General features: G+C 54.0%; 1 protein-coding gene across 2 annotated transcripts in view; it reads right to left on the bottom strand.

The window, feature by feature from the left end:
• The window catches only part of FAM102A (family with sequence similarity 102 member A), a 34,188-nt gene that overhangs the window by 6,966 nt on the left and 2,269 nt on the right, over positions 1 to 24,953 (bottom strand). Inside the window, exons 2-7 of one of the 2 annotated variants that reach the window (XM_038549235.1) lie at positions 15,830 to 15,997; positions 5,244 to 5,364; positions 4,947 to 4,976; positions 2,860 to 2,976; positions 860 to 906; positions 590 to 735 (exon numbers count right to left, since the gene is read on the bottom strand). In XM_038549235.1, coding sequence (XP_038405163.1) covers positions 590 to 735; positions 860 to 906; positions 2,860 to 2,976; positions 4,947 to 4,976; positions 5,244 to 5,364; positions 15,830 to 15,997 — 629 coding nt within the window. The remainder of the gene's footprint in view (positions 1 to 589; positions 736 to 859; positions 907 to 2,859; positions 2,977 to 4,946; positions 4,977 to 5,243; positions 5,365 to 15,829; positions 15,998 to 24,953) is intronic. The other variant, XM_038549236.1, reaches the window with a different exon arrangement.

Below are 24,953 nucleotides of genomic sequence, written 5' to 3'. Positions count from 1 at the left end.
GCATTAGTAATCATGACAATTTAGTAGAAACCCAGCACTGGGAAATGCACAGAGTACATACTATGTGCCAGGCATCAGCTCATTTCCAAAGCAACCCAGGTTGTAGTTACTAATGCTGACACAATTAGCCAGGGGAGGGTGCTGAGATTGGACTGGCAAAATGGCCAGGCCTGGTGACGCAAGTGGGAGAGCAAGAGTTCATGGCACATCCCTCTGCCAGGAACACTGCCCCCCACACCTCAGATTCAGCGCAAATGTCACCTTTTCAGAGTGGCTTCCTTGGTTGTTTTCAGGCAGATGCTTTCCGTGCCTGTCACAGCTCTTGTCACTCTAAGTCCTTGTCACTCTTTAGGTGACATTGACTTATTTCTTGTCTGATTGACTCCTGTCTCTCCTGCAAGACGGGGCCTCCCTGCTGTGATCCCAGGGCCCAGCACTGGGAAGGGCTCAGTCATGGGCCTGATGGAAGGGCATAAACACCCTCCCACCACCTCTGTCTTCTCAGCAAGTGTCCCTCTTGGGACCTGGAGATACAGAGATGAGCCCTAGGCCACAGGGAAGGACAGGGAAGGCAGGTGGGGAACGGTACCTGAGCCAAGGATGGTTGGCCTCGCCTTGGGGGGCCGGGACCCTGTGAGGGAGTTGGTGCCATTGTTGGTCCCACCACCCTTGCGCGTCAGCTGCAGGGAGGAGTCCTGGCCTGGGATGGAGATGGACTTGGCAGTGGATGGTGGCCTGGGGAGAACAGATGGCTGTGACTGGGGTGCCCCACATTCGGGGTCAAAGACAGGGGAGCCCAAGAGCCCAGAGGAGGGAAGAGTCCCTGTGCAACACTCCCTCAGCCTGCACCCACACTCACGTCTTGAAGCAGGGGTCTCCGGATAGCAGGAGCATTCCGATGGTGACCTGCACAGAGGGAGAAATCAGCCATACCACTCTCCCTGTGACCAGGTGTTCCCCTGTGGCCTCTCTGCTGTGGCTCCAGACGGGCTGGGGCTGGACTCTGAGCCCATCTCTGCCCCTTGCTGGACCTGGTGAAGCCACCGAAATGCATTGAGCCCATTTCCTTGGGTGGAGGATAGAATTAATCCTGACACCTCCTCCTGGGATAGGTAGAGAGGACTAGGGGAGATGAGGCTTTGCTCAGTTCAGCACCTGGCACAGAGCACAAGCAGAAAAAGCTAGCAACTCTTATTCCAGAACTGCAATTAGGAGAGGGGCCACAGTTCCTTCTCCAGCCTCTGGACCTACTCATATCATCGCAGGCAGGCGGGAGGCTCCCGGAGCCCACCTGGTGGGGAGGGGGTACACAGAGTCCAACATGTAGGGCAGAGGCTTGGTAACAGTTTGTTGATTGAAACAGGAAGTCGTCAGAAATTCAATGTCCACCTGGGCAGAGATTTGGGCAATGGCCCAAACAAGGCAAGGTTGGGACCCCAAGTCTGGGCTGAGATAGAGCAACAGAAAAAGGGTGATGGGATAGGAAATGGATACTCCTATCACTGACAAAAATGGAGATTACTGGGCTGAGATTTTATTTTATTTTTTTTTACGTAAGAGAGATCGAGAAAGAATGTGCACGAGCAGGGGAGGGTAGAGGGACAGGGAGAGAGAATCTCAAGCAGACTGCACACCCAAGGTGGAGCCTGGCATGGGATTCAATTCCACAACCCTGAGATCATGACTTGAGCCAAAACCAAGAGTCTAACACTTTACTGAGCCACCCAGGTGCCCTCACTCTTTTTTGCTAAATAAATTCTACGCCCCTGTGGAGCCTGGTGCTCCCTGAGGCTTTTTTTTTTTTTTTAATAAACTATTTCATTTGACTGTGATAGCTTATAAGTAGATGATGGTCCCAGGGTGTACACAAGGGAAGCAGCGCTCAGATACAGACTCAAGGGGAGTGAGGGCCCACAGACCCACAGACAGGACGTGGGGAAGCTGTCCTTGAAACTGAGGCCACCTGCGCCCCCCTCACACCTCCTGATTTGCCTAAGGGTGCATAGGGCCACTGGGGTGAGAATAAAAGGCCCTAGCCCCCACCAAAACTAGCCTAGACCTTTCTGGGTGCCTCTGGTTCCCTCTGAAAAGGGTTCAGGAAGTTGCAGAGCCCCTGTCCACCACCTGCAGCCTGGCTCTACTTCAGACACAACACGTTCCCATTGGGTCAACTATTCATAGAGGTGTGGTTAGGACGAGACTGTTTTCTCAGCCAAGTGGAAGGCTGGGGGAAGAGGAAGAGAGGTGTGCTGGCAGCGGCAGATGCCCAGATAGCTCTGTCCTGAGAGGCCAGAGAGTCAGCTGCCTGGAGGGAGGGAGCTGCCCCAGCCACTGGAAACCTGCATGTAGCTGGGCTCTAGAAGCCGCCACCCTCGGTTTGCCCAGGTCAAGGGATGGCAGGTTCTCCCACTCACAGATCAGGCAGCCTCATGTCACACAGGGCAATGGTTGGGAGCTGGACTGTGGAGTCAAATAGCTGGTGGTCAGCTCTGCCTGTGACCCCAGGCAAATGATCTATCTAACCTTTGTGCCTCAACCCCCTCCCATGCAAAACCGGGCCCCAAACCAGGCACCACACCCCATAGGGCTGTTGTCAGGCATCATGAGCAGAGAGGTGGCAAGCGCTCAGGGATGTTCATCTCACCAAACCCTTACAGAGACTGCTGGGATCCACTGCTGATCCCTGATTAAAGATGGAGAAACTGAGGCCAGTGGCAGAGCCAGAGTTCTGAGGGTAGCTTCCTGACCCCGGGACCACACCTTCCCAATGTCTGGGACGGGGACCTGTATTTTTAGCCACCCTCCAGGGGACTCTGCTGAGGAGGTCTGCCCCAGCCCTTGGTGGCAGGGCCCTGGTACCTTGAGGATGGAATTGTCCTGACGAGTGTTTTTCGTGTCGTATCCCTCCAGCAGGCAGCAGCGCACCGTGGAGCCCGAGCCTGCGAATTCGGCCAGGTTCAAGTCGGCAAAGCCCAGCTGAGAAGGACAGAGGAGAGTGTGGGAGGGCTGCAGGGGGTGTGGGTGTGCAGCGCGGCTGTGCAAGGGTTAACTTGGGGGAGTGGGCAGGCAGATCCCTGGACTGCCCCACAGCCCAGGCTGAGTGTTGCATAATGGCACCCAAGGACAGAGGCTGGTCCGGAGCTCATATCCCTGAACTGCACAAAGCGCCCTTTGTGCCACATCCCGGCGTGCACTGGGGCAGCGCCTGAGATGAAAGGACATTGTTGCCTGTCACACAGAGGCATTGTTCCCTGGGAAACAAGGCTGTGCTGTGGGAGCCGCCAGGCCAGCGGGCAGGGGGGCGGGAAGCCCCGTGGGAACTTGGTATGGGGGAGGGGGCAGGCAGGAGTCCCTCCCAGAGGATGGAATGAGGGGCTGGGGAAAACACCTGGCTGCTCCTGGGACACAGGGTGAGGCGCCAGGGGCATGGAGGGAAGAGGGAGAACATTCAAGAACAAGGTGTAGGAGCAGGGAAGGTCTTCTGTGGAAGTCATGTCTCCAGACCTGGGTAGGGGGGCAAACTGGGTTAAGGTGGGGGCATGCTGGGATTAGGGACTTGGGGGACAACCAAACCAACAGGTGGCATTTATTGAGCACCTATTGCATGCAAGTCTCTACTGTAGAGTTTAGAGATGTATAAGCCAGAATCAGAGACTTGGGAGGTTCACATCCCAGCCCTGTCATCAAGTCAGAGAGACCCCCATTTGGCAGGGAAGGGAACTAAGGTTCTGCGGGATAAGTGATGTGCCCAGGGTCCCACCCAGCCCAGCTAGCAAAGCCAGGCCTGAGACCAGGACCAACCAGCTCCAGTCCAGTCCCTCTGGGCCCCAGCTTCCTTCCTTGGAGAATGCGAGCAGGGCCTGTCAAGGGCGTTTGACTACAGGACAGAAGGGAAGGGCCTGCAGGTCTGACACGTGCTGGGTGCCTGGTGAGTGTCCGCTGCATGAAAGTGGAAGGTTGCAGCTGTCGGCGCCCGCATGACTTAACGGGAGGAGAAATTTCCACTGTGGTGGCACCTTCCACAGTCCAGTTCTAGCCACCCTGCCCTCTGTTTCTGCAAAAGGCCACCAGTGCCCCGGCCGGGGCAGAGTGCATGGTCCAAAACACGGAGCTTCCTGAGCTCTGGTCAGTGGGAAGGGACACGCCTTTCATGCAGGGCGAGGTGAGGTAAAGGCATTTCCCCTCTGGACGGACTGAGCCCACCGTCTGCCACCAGGCCACCTCCCAAGAGCCACAGACAGTGGGCTGTGAGTCCCCACTAAGAAAGAGGTCCAGGCCAGAACAGGCTAAAGCCAGAGGCAACCCTGGCAGAGCCACTTTCTCCTGCTGGTCACAGTAGGTGCCATGCAGATGGCAACAACACAGATGTGCCACAGCGGGGACTGGTTGGGTACCCACCACCCAGCCGTATAGGGGGCCACTGCCAGTAAGAGAGTAATCCATGAAAATATGCCCACAGCATACTGGCAAATGAAAACCACGCTGCAGAATTTGTTTAGAACAAGTCCCTTTTGTGTCTTTAAAAATCCTACCGTCTGCATGCACATGAGTACACACCCGGGGTGCTCATTTTGCATTCCTCTAAACTGCATGCACATGTGTTTTACTCGCTGCTTTGTGTGTACATTTCATAATTTTTCTTTTTCTTAAAAGATCTGGGAAGACCTTAACAAATCCAAGAATGGGGTCTGGGGAGAAAGAGTGCAGAGGAAGGGGATGGAAAAAGCCCTCTTCACTCTGGACTTTTGTACCATTTCTGCTATAACAAAGCATGTGGCAGCTTTGTATTGAGTGCAAAGACTATATTGATAGTAAATTTCAATAAAGATATTTCCAAAAAATAATATATCTCATGCAGTGCTGAGTGTCTCCTGCTTGGTGCAGAGAGGGTCTGGAAATTCTCTCATGCCTGTTCCATCCCACTGTCCCTTCACAGCCCCACTCACCTTAGAATAAGCCTTCCCGCCTTTCAGCTCCTGCAGAGAGACACACAGAAGCAGCAGTGTGACTAGGGAATCCAAGGGACCTCCTGCATTGCCCCAGCCTCCCCACTCCACTGCAACCAATCTGACCACTGCGGGGGGGTGGGGGGAGTCAAGCAAAGTAGCAAAGGGACCCACTCCTTGCTCTCTGGAGGGGACAAGTCAGGGGATGGGTCTAAAGCCACTGGTTTAGTGGTCTCACACCCCCGCGTTGGCCATGGACTCCCAGCCCCCAGCCCCAGCCCCGAGGCCCAGCCTCACCTTGCGCACCGACACACGGAAGATGCAAGGGTCCAGCAGGCCAGTGGCTGGGTTGGCACTCATCTTACACACAAAGGTGAACCTCTTCCGCCACCGCACGCAGTTCTCCTGTACTTCCTCCCTGCAGGGCAGACAGACAGGTGAGCACAAGCACGCAGGTCGAAGCAGGTATCAGGGACAGGGCTGGCCTTTAGGGAGGGGACAGAAGGAGGAGAGGAGCTCTCACTTTTTACTTTGTATCACAAAGTGACTGTATTTTCATAACAGAAACAAGCTTGTGTTAAGTGTTATAAAAACAAAAAAATTAAGTAATACAAAATGGAAAAACAACAAGGTAGGGGTGAGGTCAAGCAGGGGCAGCTACTACTTCCCCCTACTTTCAGTGCTGCTCCCACCCCTTGTTCTGTGGTTTTGGGGGGCTCCTTCCTCTGCCATTATCTCCCACCAGCCCCTGGCCATTCAATGGACCCTCATCACAGTCCTTCCAAACTGGCCCAAGAGCCCATTTTACAGGTGAAAAGTGAGGTAAATCGCCAGTGTCACCCAGTCAGGAAACAGCTGGCATCCGCTCAGTGCTGCCTGGCTTCAGAGACCCCTTCTTCACCACTAACAATAACAACAACAGTAGTAGTAACAATAACAGCATTTCAGGCTGGTATCATGCTTCCCCTGTGCCAGACAGCACTCACAGCACTTTAGTGGAGCTGCTCCAAGGGCCAGAGACCCATGATCCTGCCAACCCTTCTGGCAACTGCCTGGGACAGCTACTACCATTAAGCCAATCCCTCATTCACAGAAACCGGGAGTTGGGGGGCCAAGACCCTGGCCTGAGGCTCACCACGTGCACAGAACAGGGACTTGGACCTGAGCAGTAGACTCCCGGTAGCACATCCTTCACTTACACCATATCAGCCTGTGACACCAACCTGGAGTCCTTGGCTTCCCTGACGTTAACTGGGGAGCTGGTCTTCAGCCCAAATCCTTCTGTACCTGGGGGTATTACCACACTGAAAAATCCAGCACCCCCTTAATAAGGAAATGCTTTGTGTCCTGGGAGTGAGTGGAGCCTCGGGGAGCACTCATCCTGTCTCTCCCAGCTGCTCAGCAGGCTCTGGGATGGCAGGGGCAAACTCCATGGCCCAGCACAGCTCCCTGTCTTCCCCACAGTCCGCCTGGCAGAGTCTGTGCTCAGGAAGGGGTGGCCACGGAAGGGAAGGGAAGGGAAGGGAAGGGAAGGGAAGGGAAGGGAAGGGAAGGGAAGGGAAGGGAAGGGAAGGGAAGGGAAGGAGTGAGAGACATTATCTCTGCCCCATTATCCCATCTAACAGGAATGGCCATGTTGGACAACTGAGGAAGTGACTGCTCCACACCCCGGGAACCCCAGGATCACAGGTTAACTGCCAGACTAGGCCTCAGGGTAGAGGGTCAGCACAAGTGGAGTATTATCTGAACATGGGTGTGTTCGCTTCTCACATAAACTCCAACAGTAGGCTCTATACCACCCTCTTTGACAGCTGAGGGTACTGAGGTGCCAAGAGACTGCCCCAGATCACATCCCCAGTGACTGGCAATCCCAGATTTGAACCCAGGACCGTCTGACTAGTCAATGTGTTCAGCTATCACCTTGGTTCACAGGTCAGAGCCTGGAAAAGCCCGGCAGGCAGAATTCACCGGGGTTTCCCGGCCAGCAGCCCTGCTCTGTACTCAAGAAACATACCCATGTCTCCGAGTGCCAAGTACCCATCAGGCCCTAAGCTCTGCAGGGGACCGTATTCACAGATCAACACTGACAGTTACCCAGCGATGACTCAGTGTCACCAGGAGAGGGTGGAGGGAAGGGTGAGTCAGAGTAGGTGACTGGCCGCAGGGAGGTGACATTCAAGCTCAAACGGGAATGAAGAGAGGGGTGTAGCCAGTAGGGGAGACAAGTTCCAGGCAGAGGAAACAGCCTGAGTGAGGAACAAATATTCTTTTGGTTTCCTTGGCCTCGCCTCCCCTGCACTGAGCGTCTTCAAGGAGCCCCCTCGTGGCTCCACAAGGCTTCTCCCACATTCTGCCAGGGCTGGGACAAGGGGCAACAGGACTCAGGTCAGGCAGACCTGGACTCCAAGCCCTCAAATCGCTGAATGACTCAGCCAGGGCTTGACCTCTCTACCCTCATGGGTAGAACAGGAACACCACCCACTCATTTATGGGCACCCAGGAGCATCAGCAAGACCCTCAAGGGGAAGGTCCGTGAGACGTGTCTTGACTGATGAAGACATTGGGGACTCCAGCAACTCCCTGCAGCCCCAAGACTGGGGACAAGCAGAAATGTGAGGACCAGAGGTGAGGGGGAAGAAGAAGAGTGCCCGACCTCTGGCAGACATGGACGGGGACCCTGTCTGAAGCAGGTGTCACAGGAGAAGCAGCAGCCTGGGCTGGGGAGCATCACCTGACTGAACCGTGCTGGTTCCACCTGTTCATTCAAACATGTGCCAGTCCCTATTCTATGCACTGGGACCAGAGCAGTAACCAACTTCCATTGTGGTGGGAGGAGAAGAATGAGGTCAAGCAAACAAGAAAAAGTAATGGAAGGAAGAACCAGAATTCTCTCTACTGGCAGAGACTCTGATCTCGTATGTAGAAAATCACAAAGAATCCACTAAAAACTATCAGAATACACGAATTTGGCAAGGCTTCAGGATACAAGATCAATATACAAAAATCAGTTATTTCTATGTCCCGGTGAACATCCACAATGAAATGAAGGAAATAAGTCAATTCACAATAGCATCAGAAAGAATAAAATAAATAGGATTACATTTTAAAAAAGAACTACAAAATATATATTCTGGAAAACTACAAAACATTACTGAAAGAAATTCAAGAAGATCTAAGTAGATGGAAAGACATTCCATTAGATCTTCAGGTTTCCAAAGATCTAATGCTGGTATGACAATAATCCCAAATTGAATCTAAAAACTCCATATAATCTCAGCTGGCTTCTTGGCAGAAATTTGACCAATTGATCCTCAACCTTGGAAATAAGAGAGACCAGGATAGTCAAAGCATCTAGAAAAGTAGAATAGAACATAATTAAAGATTCACATGTCTTTGACTACAAAACTTCTACAAAGCTTAATCAAGCTTATAATCAAGAAAGTATGGTTCTGGCATAAGGACAGACACATAGATCATTGGAATGGGATTATGAGTTCAGAAAAAAATCGACTGAATAGAGTCGACTGATTTTCAAAAGGGTGCCTGCCAATGGGGGAAAAGAATGGTCTTTTTAGCAGAAGTTGCTGGGACAATAAGATATTCACATGCAAAATACTGAAGTAGGACCCATTTCTTACACCATACACAGTAACTAACCCAACATGGATCAAAAACCTAAGTGTAAGAGATTAAACTACAAAATTCTTAGAAAAAAACATAGGAAAACTCTTTGTGATCTGGGATTAGGCAAGTTTCTCAGATATGATGCCAAAAGAAGAGGTGAAAAAAGAAAAAAATAGAAATACTGAACTTTATCAAAATTAACCTTTTTTTGTGACTCCCAGAACACCACCAAGAAAGGGAGAAGATAGCCCACAGAATGAAGGAAAATATTTTCAGACCATACATATTAACAAGGGACTTTTTGCTAACAATATATAAAGGACACTTACAACTTACCAGTAAGACAACCAATTTAAAAATGGGCAAATGATCTGAATACACATTTTTCCAAAGAAGTACACGAATGGGTGGCCAATAGGCACAGGAGAAAATGCTCAGCATCATTAGCCATCAGGGAAACACAGATCAAAACTATAGGGATTGCCTGGGTGGTTCAATGGTTGAGTGTCTGCCTTTAGCTCAGGTGGTGATCCTGGGGTCCTGGGATCAAGACCCACATTGGGCTCCCACAGGGAGCCCGCTTCTCCCTCTGCCTGTGTCTCTGCCTCTCTCTGTGTCTCTCATGGATAAATACATAAAATCTTAGGGAAAAAAAACTATAATGAGTGACCACTTCGTTGTATTAAGATGGCTATCATGATCATGACAAGAGTTGGAGAGGATAAGGAGAAACTGGAGCCCTCGCACACCACTGGTCAGAATCTAAAGTGGTGCAGCCGCTTTAGAAAATCATCCCGGGGGGATCCCTGGGTGGCTCAGTGGTTTAGCGCCTGCTTTTGGCCCAGGGCGCGATCCTCGAGTCCCGGGATCGAGTCCCGCGTCAGGCTCCCGGCATGGAGCCTGCTTCTCCCTCTGCCTGTGTTTCTGCCTCTCTCTCTCTCTATCATGAATAAATAAATAAATCTTTAAAAAAAAAAAAAAAAAAGAAAAGAAAAGAAAAAACCATCCTGGCACTTCCTCAAAGGTTAAACATAGTTACCTTAGGACTCAGCAATGCTACTCCTAGGTGTATATCCAAGAGAAACGAAACTTACGTCCACACATACAAAATTGTACACAAATGGGGATCCCTGGGTGGCTTAGCAGTTTAACGCCTGCCTTCCACCCAGGGCGTGATCCTGGAGTCCCACATCGGGCTCCCTGCATGGAGCTTGCTTCTACCTCTGCCTGTGTCTCTCATGAATAAATAAAATATTTTTTAAAATTGTACACAAATGTACACAGCAGTCCTCACAACAGCCAAAAAATAAAAGCAACCTGAATGTCCATCCACCAGTGAATGCATCCATAAAATATGGTCTATCCCTGCCATGGAGTATGATTCAGTAGTCAAAAGAAATTAAGGGCTGACACCCGCTACAATGTGGATGAACCCTGAAAAATGCTAAGTGAAAGAAGCCTGTCACAACTGCATATTGTGATTCCACTCATATGAAACGTCCACAATGGGCAAAGCCCTAAGAGACAGAAAGACTGGTGACTGCAGAGGCCAGGGGAGTCAGGACGGAAATGCAGAGTGACTGCTAATGGGCTGATGGGTATAGGGTCTCTTTTTGGGGTGACAAAAATGTTCTAAAATTTACTGTGCTGATGGTCACACCACTCTGCACAGACTACAAACCAATGAACCTACACTTTAGACAGGTGAAAAACCAAAAAACACGGTAGGTCAGACAAAAAGAGAAAAATGGGGAAGACAGAGGGTAAGGTGGGTAGGGCTGAAAAGAGATAAGAAGGTGAGGGCTGCTATTTCAGGCAGATGGCTGGGGAAAGCTCTAAGGCAGTGACACCTGAGCCGGGTGAGCATGCTGAGCATAGATGCAAAAACTGAGGAAAGCTGTCCAGATGCATGAACAGCAAATGTAAAGGCCCTGAGGTAGAAATATGGTTGGCAAATGGAAGTGTGACATGGAGGCAAGTGGCTGAATGGGGCTGGGGAGCAGATGTGGTTGGTAGTAGAGGGGGGTTAGGTAGCACACATCAGGACCTCAAGGGCCATGATGAGGTCTTTGAGTCTTATTCTGATGGTGGCTGGGTCTTGCTACAATGGCTTGAGGCAGAGGCAGAGAGCAACCCCAGAGTAGGTGGGTGGAAGAGCAAAAAGAGCAGAAACACTTCCCAAGCAACCAGAGGCCCAAGCCTAAATGGGGGATCTGGGGATAGCCATGGCTCCCACACAGGCCCTCAGATCTCTACCTACCCCCTCCACTCAACTCAGCCCAGGAGTTGGAAGCAGCTGCTGGAGATCCGAGGAGGAAGCTCACAAGGCTGGGCATGTCGAAACACCCAAAGGAATTAGGATTAGTGTCTGGGAACAAAAGCTGATATATCGGATTGTAGGCTATCTCCCTTCCCCTTTGTGAGTCTGCCCTGGGAATGCCGGCCAGGAAGCCTGAGGCTCTCTCTGGGTTCCTGTGGGCCTGCCAGGCCAGGCCAGAGAAAGCCACTCCATGCCCTCCCAGGCTCAGGTAACAGGCGCCTTCCTCTCCCTCCACAGGAAGATGGGCCAGGGCAGGGCTCACAGGATCAGCGCCGGGCCTCCCCGTTGTTTCCACAGGGCTCTAAACACACACTATTAAATGCCACCACTCCCACGGGAAGAGGCTCACAGCCCCACCCCGGCCCACCCCAGGAGGTCACAGCAAGGGTAAAATAAATACCCTAGCAGCAGCCCTTTCCCAAAGGCCTACTATGTGCCACCTGGAACCCTTCAACATTGAATGCTGGGTGTCATCATGCCCGCTTCACAGGGGACACAGGGGAGGCTCAGAAAGGCTGAGTAACTCACCCATAGTCACAGAGTTGTGAGGAGTGGAGACCAGTGTGGAACCCGAGCGCTTCTGTGTCCAGAGCCCATGTCATAGAACCAGAGATGGCACAGCCAGGACTTGGCCCTATAGCTGCCTCTGGAGAGAGGGAGTCGGACATCCTTGGTCGGGTGGGATAGAGTCCCAGGCTCAGGACAGGGACAATGGAGGGAGAGTAGCAGAGGGCCGGGGAGGGGTGTTCATATAAACAGCAGGAATAAGGAACCAGGGGAGGCAGCAGGCAGTGCCCAGGTGCAGAGACCGTGAGAGAAGGTGACTAGGAAGGTGACATCTGAGCAAAGAGCTGAAGGAGGTAAGACAGTGATTCATGCCCTGGAGGAACAGCAGCCCAGGCAGGAGGGCCAGTTTTCACACTGCTGAGCCCCTGAGGTGGGAGAGTGCCTGACAGGTTTACCAAAATGCAAGGAGACCAGCGTGGCTGGAGCCAGGAGGAAGGCTGGAGACGAGATCTTGGCCCCAAGCTTCCAAACTGTGCAGAGGTGCCAGCAATCCCGGGCCCATGTGCATAAGCAGGTAGGGAAGCACAAGACGAGACGAGTGTCCTTTTCTTTTGGAACTGGAAGTATCAATGTGGCCTTTTTAACAACCATGACTGGGGGGAAAAAATGAACTCTGGGAGTGCTCAGCGGTGCCATGAGGCCCTAGGCCACAAAGCCACTGTGGGGAACGACCCCAGGAAGAGCAGGGGCTCCGTGCAAGACTCCTGAAGGGTGACCAGGACCCTGAAAGCCGAGCGCCACCTCACACCACTGTGACCTGGATGGACTGCAGGCCCAGGGGACAGGGACCCCGCCTGCCTGGGCACCCTTGGCCTCCACGTGCATCTGCAACAGCAGGAGACACAGTGAGTGCCTATCTCAGAAAGAGGGGGAGCATGAAAGAATTAAGACCAATGAGCATCTATGAAAAAAAGTCATAATAACATGTTTGTTAAGAAAACACAGGCCTGGGCATCCCCACCACTCCTCCTGCTGATGTGGCTGAGGACAGGCCGGGAAACAGAACTGTAAAGATGAAGTAGCCAAGCCCGGAGAGGAGCCCATTCAGAACCTTGGACGCTAGGCTCCCAAGCAGGGGGCTTGCTGCATCTGCACGCTGCCATGAGGGGACAATGGTCAGAGGAAGGAGGGAGCTCACAGCAGGTCTGGCTAGGGTGGGATGAAGGACACCAGGGCCATCTTCTTCATTTCTGTCCAAGAATCATTTCTATAATATAAATTTAAATTGAAAAATGAGAAAAGGGTATGGGGTTAGGAGGGTGTGAGGTTAGGGGGACTGGTCCAAAGCAAAGGGGCTGTAACCTCTCATCTCCATGATTCACAGCCTGGACTCAGACTTACCCTCTCACAGGGCCAGGCACCCCCCAGGAAATGGTGAGGAGGACCTCGGCGTGCTGCAGCCTGGGGTTTCAAGTGTGAGTCCCCAGCTCCATGCTGCCAGGGACAGGTAATTACAGAGACTGGGTTTTCAGGGGAGTTTTGTTTTTAGGTTTAAGATATACAATTAGATGCCCGAATCCCAGAGAGGCGGGGCAAGCCCTCCACCCACCGCAGCCCACTGTGGCCATACCAGTGGCAGAATTCAGTTATTTCTGGGTTGTCCTAAAATAGGGCAGAGCACCGCACCAGGCTGCAGTCCTCAGGCCAGCAGAATCCCTTGGAGCTCCCCTGGCCCCAAATCCCGGCCAAGGCCTCTATTACACATCCACAAAGACTTACTGTGGGTGCTGGCTTGGCATGGGGCCTGGGTGGGTGTGGGGACATGGCAGGAGCAGACCTGGAGGAGGCCACAGTTGAATAGGGGAGACAGACACTTCACAAGTTACTGGTAACTGCCACCAGCCTCCAAGAATGCAGACAGGAGCCTGACCTGCTCTGGGGCAGTGACACCAGAGCTGGGACCTCAAGGTGAGACTGGTCACGTGAAGATTAGATGAGATGTCTCAGGCAATGGAAACAGTCCAAGCAGACCCCGAGGGAAGGAGGTGGCTTCTGGGGGCACAGGATCAGGTTGCTGAGTGACCCCCCAGGAGGTCCATCTCGGGGGGGCCCTGACTTCTTCATCTGCAAGAAGGGTGACACTGCCCAACACCTTGGTGCTGTGTCTGGTTTCTTCCTCCTGCTCAGCTTGGTGGCGAACACGGACAATTCTGGCAACACAGTATATGTGGCCAAGTCTTCCTAGCATCTGCTTCACTGTGTGTCAGAGACCAGAGAAGGCAGGTGGTAGCCACCACTGGGGCCCCACACAGATGAAGAAAGCACCTCATCTGTCACACTATCTCCCCAGAGCCCAGAACTGCACAGAGTGGGACTCACTTTAGACCACTTTCCCTGCCCCTCAGGCTTATCTTTAATCAATCAATAATAAAAGCAGGTCCTGCTCATTGAGCTCATTCTACAGGATACATGTTTTTTCTTTTTTTTTAATTTTACTTATTTATTTATGAGAGACACAGAGAGTGAGAGAGAGAGAGAGGCAGAAACACAGGCAGAGGGAGAAGCAGGCTCCATGCAGGGAGCCCGCTGTGGGACTCAATCCTGGGTCTCCAGGATCACGCCCTGGGCCGAAGGCGGCGCTAAACCACTGAGCCACTCAGGAATCCCAGGATACATGTTTTGTATATATGACTATCTGAATTCTACCACAATCCTATGAGGTGTGTACCATTATCATTCCCATTTTACAGATGAAGAAATTGAGATTGAGAGAAGGCAAGATAGGCCCTAAGTCACAAAACAGGGCTGGATGCTGACCTGAGGTAGCCTGACATCAAGGCCACATCTTCACTGCTTCCTCATGTCAGTTCCCCTCAAAAGCAGGATGGTAAGTGGACACCTAGAAGGAGGGAAATGCTTCTTCCCAGGCCCCAGCAACTGAAGAGTCTCAAGGCTGTGAAGGGTGGCAGGTCGGATTGAACTGAGCCACCATCCTTACTTAGCCTTTCACATTGAGAGCTGGTTAGAAATTCAGGATTCCCAGCAGGAGTCACCCCAGAGTCCAGGCTCTATGGTTCCCAAGGTTGGCCCACTGCCACATCCCCAGCACCTGGCCCAGACCAGCATCGTCACCCAGAAAGTGCAGCAAGATCCCAGAGCCTTAGCACCCCCAGGGTCTCCATCACCCAGGTGATAAGGAGTCAGTGCTAGTGGGAGCCACCTCCTGGCCACATGTTGCCACACCCACAGGGTCCTTGCAGACAGGGACCAAACAGGCCATTCGGTGCCACTCCCTAGAGTCAGAGCAAAGATGGAACATGGCCAGCAGTCATGAGAGGAACAGAAAGTCAGGAGCACGGAATCTGGGGTATTGATGGGGCAGCCCCTGGAACAGGTGCCAGCGTGACACCACACCCACAGTCAGCACTTCACCATCCCAGCCCCTGGGCCTCGTCCGCACATCTGCCTCATTACCACTGCCCAGCACAGAGCCCTAGCCTGGCAGGAGGCAGCTCAGCCATGGCCACAAGCAGGGCCCAGGAAAACAGCGCTTCTCAGACTCGAGGGAACACTGAAAAACCTGTGGCTCATCACCCAGATTCCCAGACACTGCCAGAACTACAGACTACAGGGCAGGGTGTCCCTCTCAATCTTAGAGCTAGTGACATTTGGAGATGGAAATTCTGGAGGCTTTAGCGGGGCAACCTGTGCACTGCAAGATATTTAGCAGCATCTTGCCAGTAGCACAACATCAGCTATAACAACCAAAAATATCTTTGGACACTATCAACTGTCCCCCCAGGGGACAAAGTCACCCCACTGAGAATCACTGCTGCTTGGACCGAACCCGACACAGGGTTCAATCTCACGACTCTGAGATCACAACCTGAGCCAAAATCAAACTGAGCCCAGGTGTCTCAGGGACTGAACTTCTTAATGTCACCTGGGATTCTGATGCAGGAGCTGGGCACACAGCTAACAGAGGACATACCCAGGAGCAATGAGTGGGACCCCAGGGACCTCCCAGCCCCAGCTGTGCTCCTAGGTTCCCGAGAGGACTGCTTCCTGGGTTCTTCCTATCTGGCCCCTACAATGACAGGTAACCAGAGCAAGGCTGCAAGGCTGTATCACCTAAGTCCCTACCACTGGTCCAGCAGCCGGGGGTGGGGGTGGGGGCAGGAGGTGGGGGGGCCCTGTCTCGAGGCCAGCCTGTGGCTTCTTGGCCACGCCCACTCCATGATTTCCAGTCCTTGGCTGGGTTCCTGGCAGAGCAAGCGGCGGTCCCAGTGATGCGGCCAAGGTTCCCGGCTGATGAAACGCAGCCCAGGCAGCCCAAGCCGGGAGAGTCTAATAAGGAAACAATTTAAATCAACAACATCTGCCTGTGCTTCCCCGAAGAGAAGAGAGTACAGCCGCCTGGGGAGGGGCCCACCCCGGGGACCAGCCAAGGCGTCCATCCAGGGGCCGTGGGGCGGTAGAGCTTCCATCCCAGCGACGTGGCCAACGTGGCAGCCCAGCAGCATCTGCCTCCTGCCAGGAATTCAGGGCTGCGCGCAAGGAAAGCAGCTTGCTGCGGTTCTGACACAGCCAGCGGCTCCTCCTGCAACAGGATGAGGCAGCAGTCAGTTCCTAGAAGCCAGCCACTCTGTGCTGACACTGGAGTGCTCAGAGAGGTGTTGTCACCAGCCGCCCCCAAGACCCCTTCTCTGCTCCCCTGCCAATATGAGCCCTGCTGCTGGCCCAAGAGTAAAGGCTGGCATTAGCAAGTGACCCATGGAAGTACAGAGTGGACAGCCCACCGGGGGCTGCAGCAACTCCAGATTGAAAAAGGGGGGGGGGGGCAGGCAAATCACTCAGGCCTGGTGGGGAAGCATCAGGGGTGGGAGTAAAGATTCTGGAGTCAGATGTACCTGAATTTGAATCCTGCCACTCTCAGCCCAATAACCTTGAGCTGGATCAAAAAAAAAAACCCACAGTGAGCAGGTGCCAGCTTCCCCATTTTATGTACACAGGCACACAGCCTCCCTGCTCAGCCTTCCATATGCAGTCAGGCCTCAGAGGTAGCTTCCCCACTACCCAGGTGAAGGCTGCTATTCTCAAGTGGCAACAATGGGCCACTCTCTCTTGCTCTTCTAGCCCAAGAGGAGAGTAGGCCACTGAAAGGATCCAAAGTAAACCTCTAGCTTTGACCAAGTGCTGGTCCAATCCCACACACCTATACAAAGATGCCCCCACTACCCAGTGTGGCCCAGAGGGTCCTGTTTTCTAGGCCTCCTGGCACATATGCCAGGTGCTACTCAAGCACTGAGTCTCTGCAGGCATGACCACCATCCACCTCACAGATGAGCAAACTCTCAAGAAGTCCACTGGTCACACAAGAGGTGCTGATCTGTCCTATCTCAGGAGCCCACCCCTAGAGGGTACTCATGCTGAATTACCATCAGAAGTAACTGAGACCAATGGTCCAGCAGGAAGCCAGGCACACCAGGCCCTAATGGAGTCCCCCTTTCCCCATCCTGGACCATACATCTGGATGTTTCCCCAGGCCTTGAGCCTGTCTGGGATAACCCAGGAGGTAAACCGACAGGTGGCCCAGGCAGGAATGTCCAGGCCGCTCCTGGCTGACTCACATCAGGGTGGTGTTTGAATCATCCAAGGAAGGAAAGAGAGGAGGGAGGGAATCCCATCCCCAGAACCCTGTTCCTTGAGTGGCTGGTCTTCAGCAAGTCAGGGGGCTGTCCCTATCCTCTGAGCCCCTACCCAACCCCATTAGGCCTTTCTGGAAAGCACCCTTCCCCCAACTACTGCAGCTAGACAAATCTCTTCTTCTTCTAGGCCTGGGTCTTAGGTATGGTGAAAATACAAGTGTCTCAGAGTATGAAGCTCTTAGAGGCAGGGCCTTTGTCTCACCCACTGCTGCTTCGGAGTCCTGAGGATAGCAGCTGGCCCACAGTAGGTACTCAGGAAGTATCTAATGACTGACTAACTTAGTGACCTTCACAGCCCTGCTCCTAACAAGGGCTGTCACAGGCCTTCTTAAAATGCTCCTTCCACCTCCACAAAAGGGCCATTCCTGCTGTGGTTGGCCCATGTCCTCTGGTTCTCTGCAGAGTCCAAGGGGTCAAGGGCTATCGCCATCTCTGGAGCTGTTCCCAGGTGTTCCCACTGCCCCACACACGGCTCCCCAGTCTTCTGAGGTGACCAAGGAATACTCAGAGACCACTCATTCGGAGTCACGTCTCCGCACAGACTCAGACCTGTTTTTCCAGGCATCTTCAGCATCTCCCCAAGATTCCAACCACAGGACAAGGGGCTCAGGGTCAGGTGGGGCTCACCAATATCTACCTCCTCCTCAACACCTGATTCTCCAACAGACTCATGCAGACCCTGGGCCACTCACTGCCTCCGTCACTCAAGCATCCTACACATATCAACTGAGCATTTCCTACACTGAGCCAGGCCTGAGGACACTGGAGATACATCCAGAACAAGCCTGGGGCTCAGTCTTGTCTGCCTCCAAAATGTGTGTGTCTCACTCAGGTCCAGGTGATTCTTCTTTAGCCAACTCATAACCTGTGGGAGGTGCTGGAGCCTTCTCCTGGCATTCAAGGAGAATACCCAGTCAGTCAAAGGCCCATTCCCAAAGAGAGGGGTGAAGCCAGAGCAGGCGGGAGAAGCCAATGTCTCCTTCCCCCCATGGTGCTAGATCTCCTCTGAGAGCCGATGCAGCTAATGGTCTTTCCCGGCTCACCGGTCCCAGGTCAGGGACCATGGCTGTCTTGGTCATTGCTGGGCCCCGTGCCTAGTATAAAGCCAGGGCAGCAGCCTGGCTCTAATCACCAATGTTTGCTGACTGGGTGAACCACAGGAAGAGAGAAGAAAAACAATTAAAAGGAGAGACAAAGGAACGTGGACCTTTCCCTTCGCTCTCACCCTTGGGTCCCCTCCAATAACTGTCCTAGATTAATACCAATCACTGCCAAACTTCGCTGAGCCCTTACTCTGGCCCAGGGCTGTGCTGGGTATACAGCTGGTGTTAATCCACTTAACCAAACACCAAGCAGCTTATCACCCCATTTGACAGAGGAGGAAAGCAAGGCTCAGAGACATCCGTGGTCTGGAAGCCTCAGGAGCCCATCCTCTCTCTAAACTGCCAAGCCCCCCAGGCCAGCAGCCCCCGCTGGGGTTTTTGCAAGGACCAGAAGGAAAATCTGCAGCCAGAGAAGACCGTTGGCAGCTGCCAAGATGAGTTACAGCCTCATAAACAGGAGCGATGCTTATCAGGTCAGAACGGTTCAGATTGCCCCACCAGCAAGACCTCCTCCAGGCTTCCAGGCAGCCAAGAAAGCACCTCACTTTTGTCTAGAGGTACCCAGCGCTCCCAAAGGCGTGGGATGTCTTATGGCTGTTGCTGACACACGTGTGTAGATGTTGTCAGTGCTGGGCTCACAGATTCTCAGAACAGCCCCACATAACCAGCCCCCAAGGAGCAGGACAGGCCCCAGAAGCCCCTTCCGGGCGTGACTGCCACCCTGACAAAGAGAACATCATCCTGACTCATATCAGGTTGGGTTTTTTAAATCAGATTGCTTCTGAGCTTTGTATCAACATCATCACACAGCACGCTGTCTGCTTCCTTCCCTTCCACGTTGTTTGTGACGCCCGTCCTGGTTATGAGTAGCAGTGGCTCGTTCATTCTCACTGCAGAAGAGGCTTGAGCCTTGTTTGGAACCATTCCATGATGACAGCTGACAGTCACCTCCCCTTCTGCAAACTGGAGCCCCAAATGGACAGACAACCCGGGGGCGGCCCTTGCTGGTCCCAAAACCCAAATCTCTTCTGGGGCACCCCCCTAGGAAAGGTCAAACTCCTCCCCATGGCCTCCTGCCACTGCAGGCCCGCAGGCCACTGGGCCCTCCAGCTCAGCACTCTCATCCTTGCCCTCCCTCTGCCCTAGTCTGCACTTCTCCCCACCACCTGGCCACTCTTCCCTGGGACCAAACCCAGCACCACTGCCTGAGGAGGGGCCCTGGGACTGCAGGGCTGTGTCCCCAAGAGCCGCCAAGCCCCACCCCCCCCACCCCCGCACAGAAGGTCAGTCAGGAAACTGTCCCCTGCAGGACTAGGAGCCACAGGTGTGCTGTCTCCACATGTCTGCTCTTAGAGAGGAAGCGGTGGGAGGAGAAGGGTGCACTGAAGCCGAACAGGACCCAGACTTCTGCCTTCCCTGGAACCCTCCCCCGCACTAGGCTGTGCATCTTTCCCCTCTCAGCAAGTTCAGTCGGGTTTCAGTTGCCAGGTGCGTGGCCTTGTGCTGAACAGGTAGTCCTCCCTCCCTCATGTGAGCACCCCCACACCACTTGATGGAGGAACAAGCCAAGGCTGAAAGGACAAAGCCTCCAGCCAGTCAGAGAGCCAGCAAGCAGCTGCCAAGTTCCAACAACAGAGCCCGGGGTGGGCCCCAGCCCTCTCTTCACCCCTGTCCCACCAGGAGCATCCCCACCTCCCACAGAGGGTTCACCCAACACAACCCATCAGTGCCCCCAGCTGCCTCTCAATCCCAGCCTCTGAGCCCGTGGCGGCGCCCAGCTGCCTGGTAAGCGGGTGAGGGCTGCTCCTGACACAGGCTGATACCTCTGGCCCCCAGGGTGGGGAGGGGCCATACCCAAGCAGCTGGCAGTGGCCGGCACACGATCTGGCACACGATCCAGCACCACCAGTGCCCATGCTGGTTCAGTGCCAAGGGAGAAAAGTTCCAGCCCTGTGCCAGCACCAACAGGCAGCAGCAGGAAGCCCTAGAACTAAGATGTAATGGATGCCACTCTTGCCCACAGTCTGGGGAAGGAGCTAAGAGGCAGGGACAGAGACTGTAGTGTCCTAAGATTAGGACTCACAGTGGGTGTATGAGGCAAGAGTCCCAGGAAGGCTTCCGGGAGAGGTGGCTCTTAGGCTGAGCAGGAGTTTTGCCAAGTGAAGCAATGAGGGAAGGGAGCTTGAGATCAACGTAACTGCAGAAGCAAACAACTACAAGAGTAAGGCGTGGTGGAAGCAAGGGGAGCAGAGCCCCAGGAGAGACAGGGGCCTCCCCGCTGTGAGGGGCCCCTGGCTTCCTCACCCACTCCCCTGTCCCCAGCAGAATCTGACACTGGGGGCCTCCACCTCTAGTGGGGGCTATTTTTGGCCTGTTGGGAGGGGGGCTCAAAGTTGGCTGTGGAGTGGGGTCCTTCCCTGCAGGACCCCACCCTGACCCAGCGCAGGCCCTTGTGGGGACAGTGCCCCAGATGGCACTGGCTCAGAGCCAAGCACCCCAAGATGGGGCAGGTTCAAAGCAATGGGGGGCAAAAAACCCCACAGAGACCCACTAGAGACCCTGTGCTCCAATATGATAGCATGCCCCTTAGGCACTAATGTGCTCCTCACTCATTCCCACCCCTCTGAAGGGCAAAAAGCCCCAAAGGGAAAGTGCCCTTTTCCTACAGCGCCACACAGAAATCACAAGACAGAGACAGCATCCCAGTCAGTCCTGGCCCACAAAGAAGTGCCAGCTGCCATGGGACAGGTAGGGGTGGGGGGAACTGAGGTGCACCACCCAGCCCACCACTGTGACTCAGCCCTGGGACGGGAGGATGGACTGCAGTGTGTACTGTGTCTCTAGTATGTGCCAGAAACCAAGCTGGACGTTTGACAGGCATTATCTCACTGTGTCCTCCCAAGAACACTGTGAGGCAGGCACTACCAGCCCCACTTGGTAGGGTCTAAGGGACTAAATCCCACGCCCAAGGTCACACAGGCAGCAAGAAACAGAACAGGAATGTTCTTCCCAGTCCTATGTCGGGGGCAGGGCACCAGCCTGGCCAACTAGGCAGAAAGTCCTCCATCAGAGCTGCTTCCTCCCAACTGCTGAACCAAGTTGGCCAGAGAGGGCTGCTGGCTGGCCACTCTCAGCTGACATCTAGACAAGGTTGGGGGTCGGTGGCTCCAAGCCTGCATATGAGAGCTATTCCAAGTTCAAGGTGTCAAAAGAGGCGCAGAGGAGAAACCAAGGGTTCGTAAGCACAGCCCTAAACAGACATCAATACTAGGTGCAGGCTGGGCAGTGTCAGGCCTTACCAAGGCCACCACTGGCATGGTGTGACCTCATGGAGAGCTGTAGGCCCAGGGGATGACAGACTTCAGGTCACAAAGCGCACCTGAAGCCATGGGGGCTGGCCTGGTGTATCCACAACCAGAAGCATTTGCCAGACAAGGTGGATAATGAAGAGAGACATCCCTCGCTGCCCTCACCTTCGTCTCTTTCTAAGCAAATCTTGTTTCTTCCCTGCTCAAACTTTGTTGTGGCTGTCTGGTAGGAAGAAGATAAACGTACCCCAGCTGCCAGGGTGTTATACTACCCATCCCCAACAACATGCAAGTGACCGCAGGGTCACCACATGGCAGTCACCAGACTGCATACACTCAGTCTCCGGGCTCCTGAGACATGTGAGCAGACATACTAGCAGCCATCACAAGGCTCAGCAGGGCTTCCCGAATGCAAGTCAGGACTTTCAGGTACTGAACAAGCAGAGTTCAAGTGCACTCAGGGCCCTCAGACACACAAAGTCATCACTGCTAAGAACCCCTGGCCAGAGTGGCTCCCAGGACAGACCACAAAGCAAAGAACAGGCCTCAGGGAATAGCCTTGGCTCCACAGACCCAGATCACCTCAGGTCAGGGCTCTGCCATTGCCAGGCTGGCAGACAAGTAGCAGGGACTGCCAGGGTGGCACCTGCCAAAGGTGTGGCCAGCTGGTGGCAAAGACCAGGTCCAAGGAGCAGAGAGCAAAGCCAGGACCAGGCTGGGCAGCTTCGGGCTTCACCATGGGCACCAGCAGCACGGTCTGACCCCACAGGGACCCAGCAGCTGGCCTGGTGCCACCGCCTGGCTGCCTGAGGTGGCCTCTACAGCCTGCCAGCAGGACTTTCTCCATAGGTGCCTGCCTCTCATGTCCCTCAGCCTGCTCATAGAAGGCCTTTCGCAGGGGCCTCAGGCAGGACCTAGTAAAACAAGGGAGGCAGACTATGGCAGAGATCCAAAGGTGTGCAGTGGGGTCAGGAGCCTAGAGCAGCATCCCATGGAGAAGGCAGCTGCAAAGCCCCTTGGGCCAAATGCTGCCACGTGGCACTGTTGCCAGATATCCAATTTAAAAGAAATCGAAAGTCTGGATTTTTATTCTGTCAAAAACTATTAGAGCACAGTACGGGGCAGTAAAATCCTAGCTACATTTGGCCACTGTGCACCCTGTGAACTTCCATCTTCAGGCAACCACTAAGCGGTAGGTGTGGTGCCAGGTGCTTCAGGACCAGGAAACCCACCTGCCCACTCTGCCTGCCAACCTTTTCTCCAAGATGTCTGCTCTTCTCCCTCTACCTGCTACCACACAGCTGGGCCAGCAAAACCCACCTGGCCAGCTCCAACTGTCCCTTACGGGGTACTGGTCAGGACCCCTTGCATCTTCTCCATTCAGCAGCCAAAAGCCATCATCCTAATGGGCAAACCAGGCCACACTTCCCCCCCTGCCCGTCAGCTGGACCACCAAGACCGGGGGGGTGGGGGAGGGTGGCAGTCAGGCCTGGCCACTCCTCATCTTCATTTTCACCAGTCCCTCCCTATCCCGTTGGCCACTGGCCAAGGAAGGGTTCTCCACCTGTCTCCTCCTGAGGGGACTTGCTATACGGTAAATCAACGCCTCCCTCTTGCTCCCTTCCCTGGCACCACCAGCACGTGCATGGGCCAGACCACAGGACCTGTGCCAGCTGGGCAGAGACACCTCTTGGGATGTTTGGGATTCTTCTTGCCTGAAGGATGGATTGGCTCAAGGCTGGAAGCCTGCACCCAGCCTGCCCTGGAGAGACCATGGCCCGGGCTGCTGCCTCTCAACTCACCAGACTTGGCTGGGACCTCTGCATTCCTCCCAGGACCCCTGAGAAAGCCTTCCAGATGCCCATCTGGATGCATCTGCCTGAAAGAACTCCAAGCAGGGACCTTGGCAAATGCCCACTATGCCCAAGTGCCAGCCCATGCCTGGCCCCAAATCCATGGCAGTGATTTTAGCTTCACCCCCACTTCTGGCCCTAGAGCTCCTTTTCCTCAGATATCACAGGATCTAATCCAAATCTAGACTTTCCTATTGCCATCCAACCCAATAAAAAAAGGTCTGAGGACATCACATGCGGCTGTAGCTGCTTCCAGCCCTCTGCCACCAAGGCAAGGCAGGACTTTGGAGCCAGGTCTGCCCAATTTACATCACAGCCCTGCTACTCCCAGGCTGAGTGAAATGGGTCCATCACTTCAGCTCTCTTGAGCAGTTTCCTCATCAGCTCAGGGGGTGGTTCCAGGGCTCAACTGATCACCCATTCGAGGAGCTCAGCAGATCCCCTGCATCCAGTTAAGTGCACATCGAAGGCAGTTTAAACCCTAATGGTAAATAGGATATCTTCCCAATTACATTACCAGCCAAGTGACTTCTGGCATATGGCTTAACCTCTCTGGCTTTGGTGCCCCCCTCACCCCGATGGCCAAGAGGATTAATGGACATACCACTTGCAAAACACTGGCACATAGCACGGGCCCTTGGAGCACAGTAGCTGTGAGGATTACGGTTCGTAAGGAGGCCCAAGATGAGGCTGGGGAACAGCATGGCATACCACCTGCTTTACCTGCTCAAATTGGGTCAGGCTGGAGCTGTGTACCCAGCTGTTGCCATAGCACCCAACACACAGAAACACTCCAACTAGGAAGGCGGGCGCTGCAGGGGTGGGGCCTCAGGGCCTTACTCAGACAACACCCATGCTGCCACCAGCAGTCTCCAGGTCATCCCAGGGGTCCCTGGGGTTGGGAAGAGTATGCTACTGGATCTGTACCCAGGACCTAAGCAGGTCTCCTCACCCCTGACCCTACCGCAACTCCAAAACAATGGGGCCTTGGCCATCTGGAGGGGTGGTCTGTGAGGTAGGGCTCCCAGGCTACAGAATAGAATGGGTGGGGTAGGAGTGGAGAGGGTAGGAGCCCAGGAACCCCTATCTCCTGGGCAAAAGCCAAAGCAGCTCTAAAGCAACCTCAGGTTCCAATGTCCCTGTCTGCTCACTGCAGCCACACCTGCCCAGCAAGAGACAGGTACTCAGGGCCCACCATGTGCCCAGCCTTAGGGACTCAGGAGCTGATGCTCCTCCCTCCACAATCCTCTCAGGTTTCAACCAGGACTAGGGCTGGGAAAGGTTGTTTGGGCTCAGCCGGGTTCAGGGAATCCCTGGCCCCTTGCCAGGAGGGAAGAAGGGGAGGCAGAAGTGAAATCCAGACACTGTGGGCCAAAACCTGGAACTTTCCAGAGTTTCCCAGATGAGGGGGCAGGTTTAGGGCAATGGAAAGACTGAAAGGTAGGATGACAATGGCCCCAGTGCCTGGGAGGTGACCTCAGTCTGAGGCTGAATATTGATTGCTTGGTGGGATCTAAAACCCTGCTCCACCCCTAGCTCACATGTGGGCCCTCTGCTGACTCCAGCTGGTCCCTGGGAAGTGGG

This window comes from Canis lupus, chromosome 9 (genome assembly GCF_011100685.1).
Source record: "Canis lupus familiaris isolate Mischka breed German Shepherd chromosome 9, alternate assembly UU_Cfam_GSD_1.0, whole genome shotgun sequence".
Classification (NCBI taxonomy): domain Eukaryota; kingdom Metazoa; phylum Chordata; class Mammalia; order Carnivora; family Canidae; genus Canis; species Canis lupus.
Note: the sequence above shows the minus strand (reverse complement) of the source record. Positions and strands in the feature narration are given on the sequence as shown.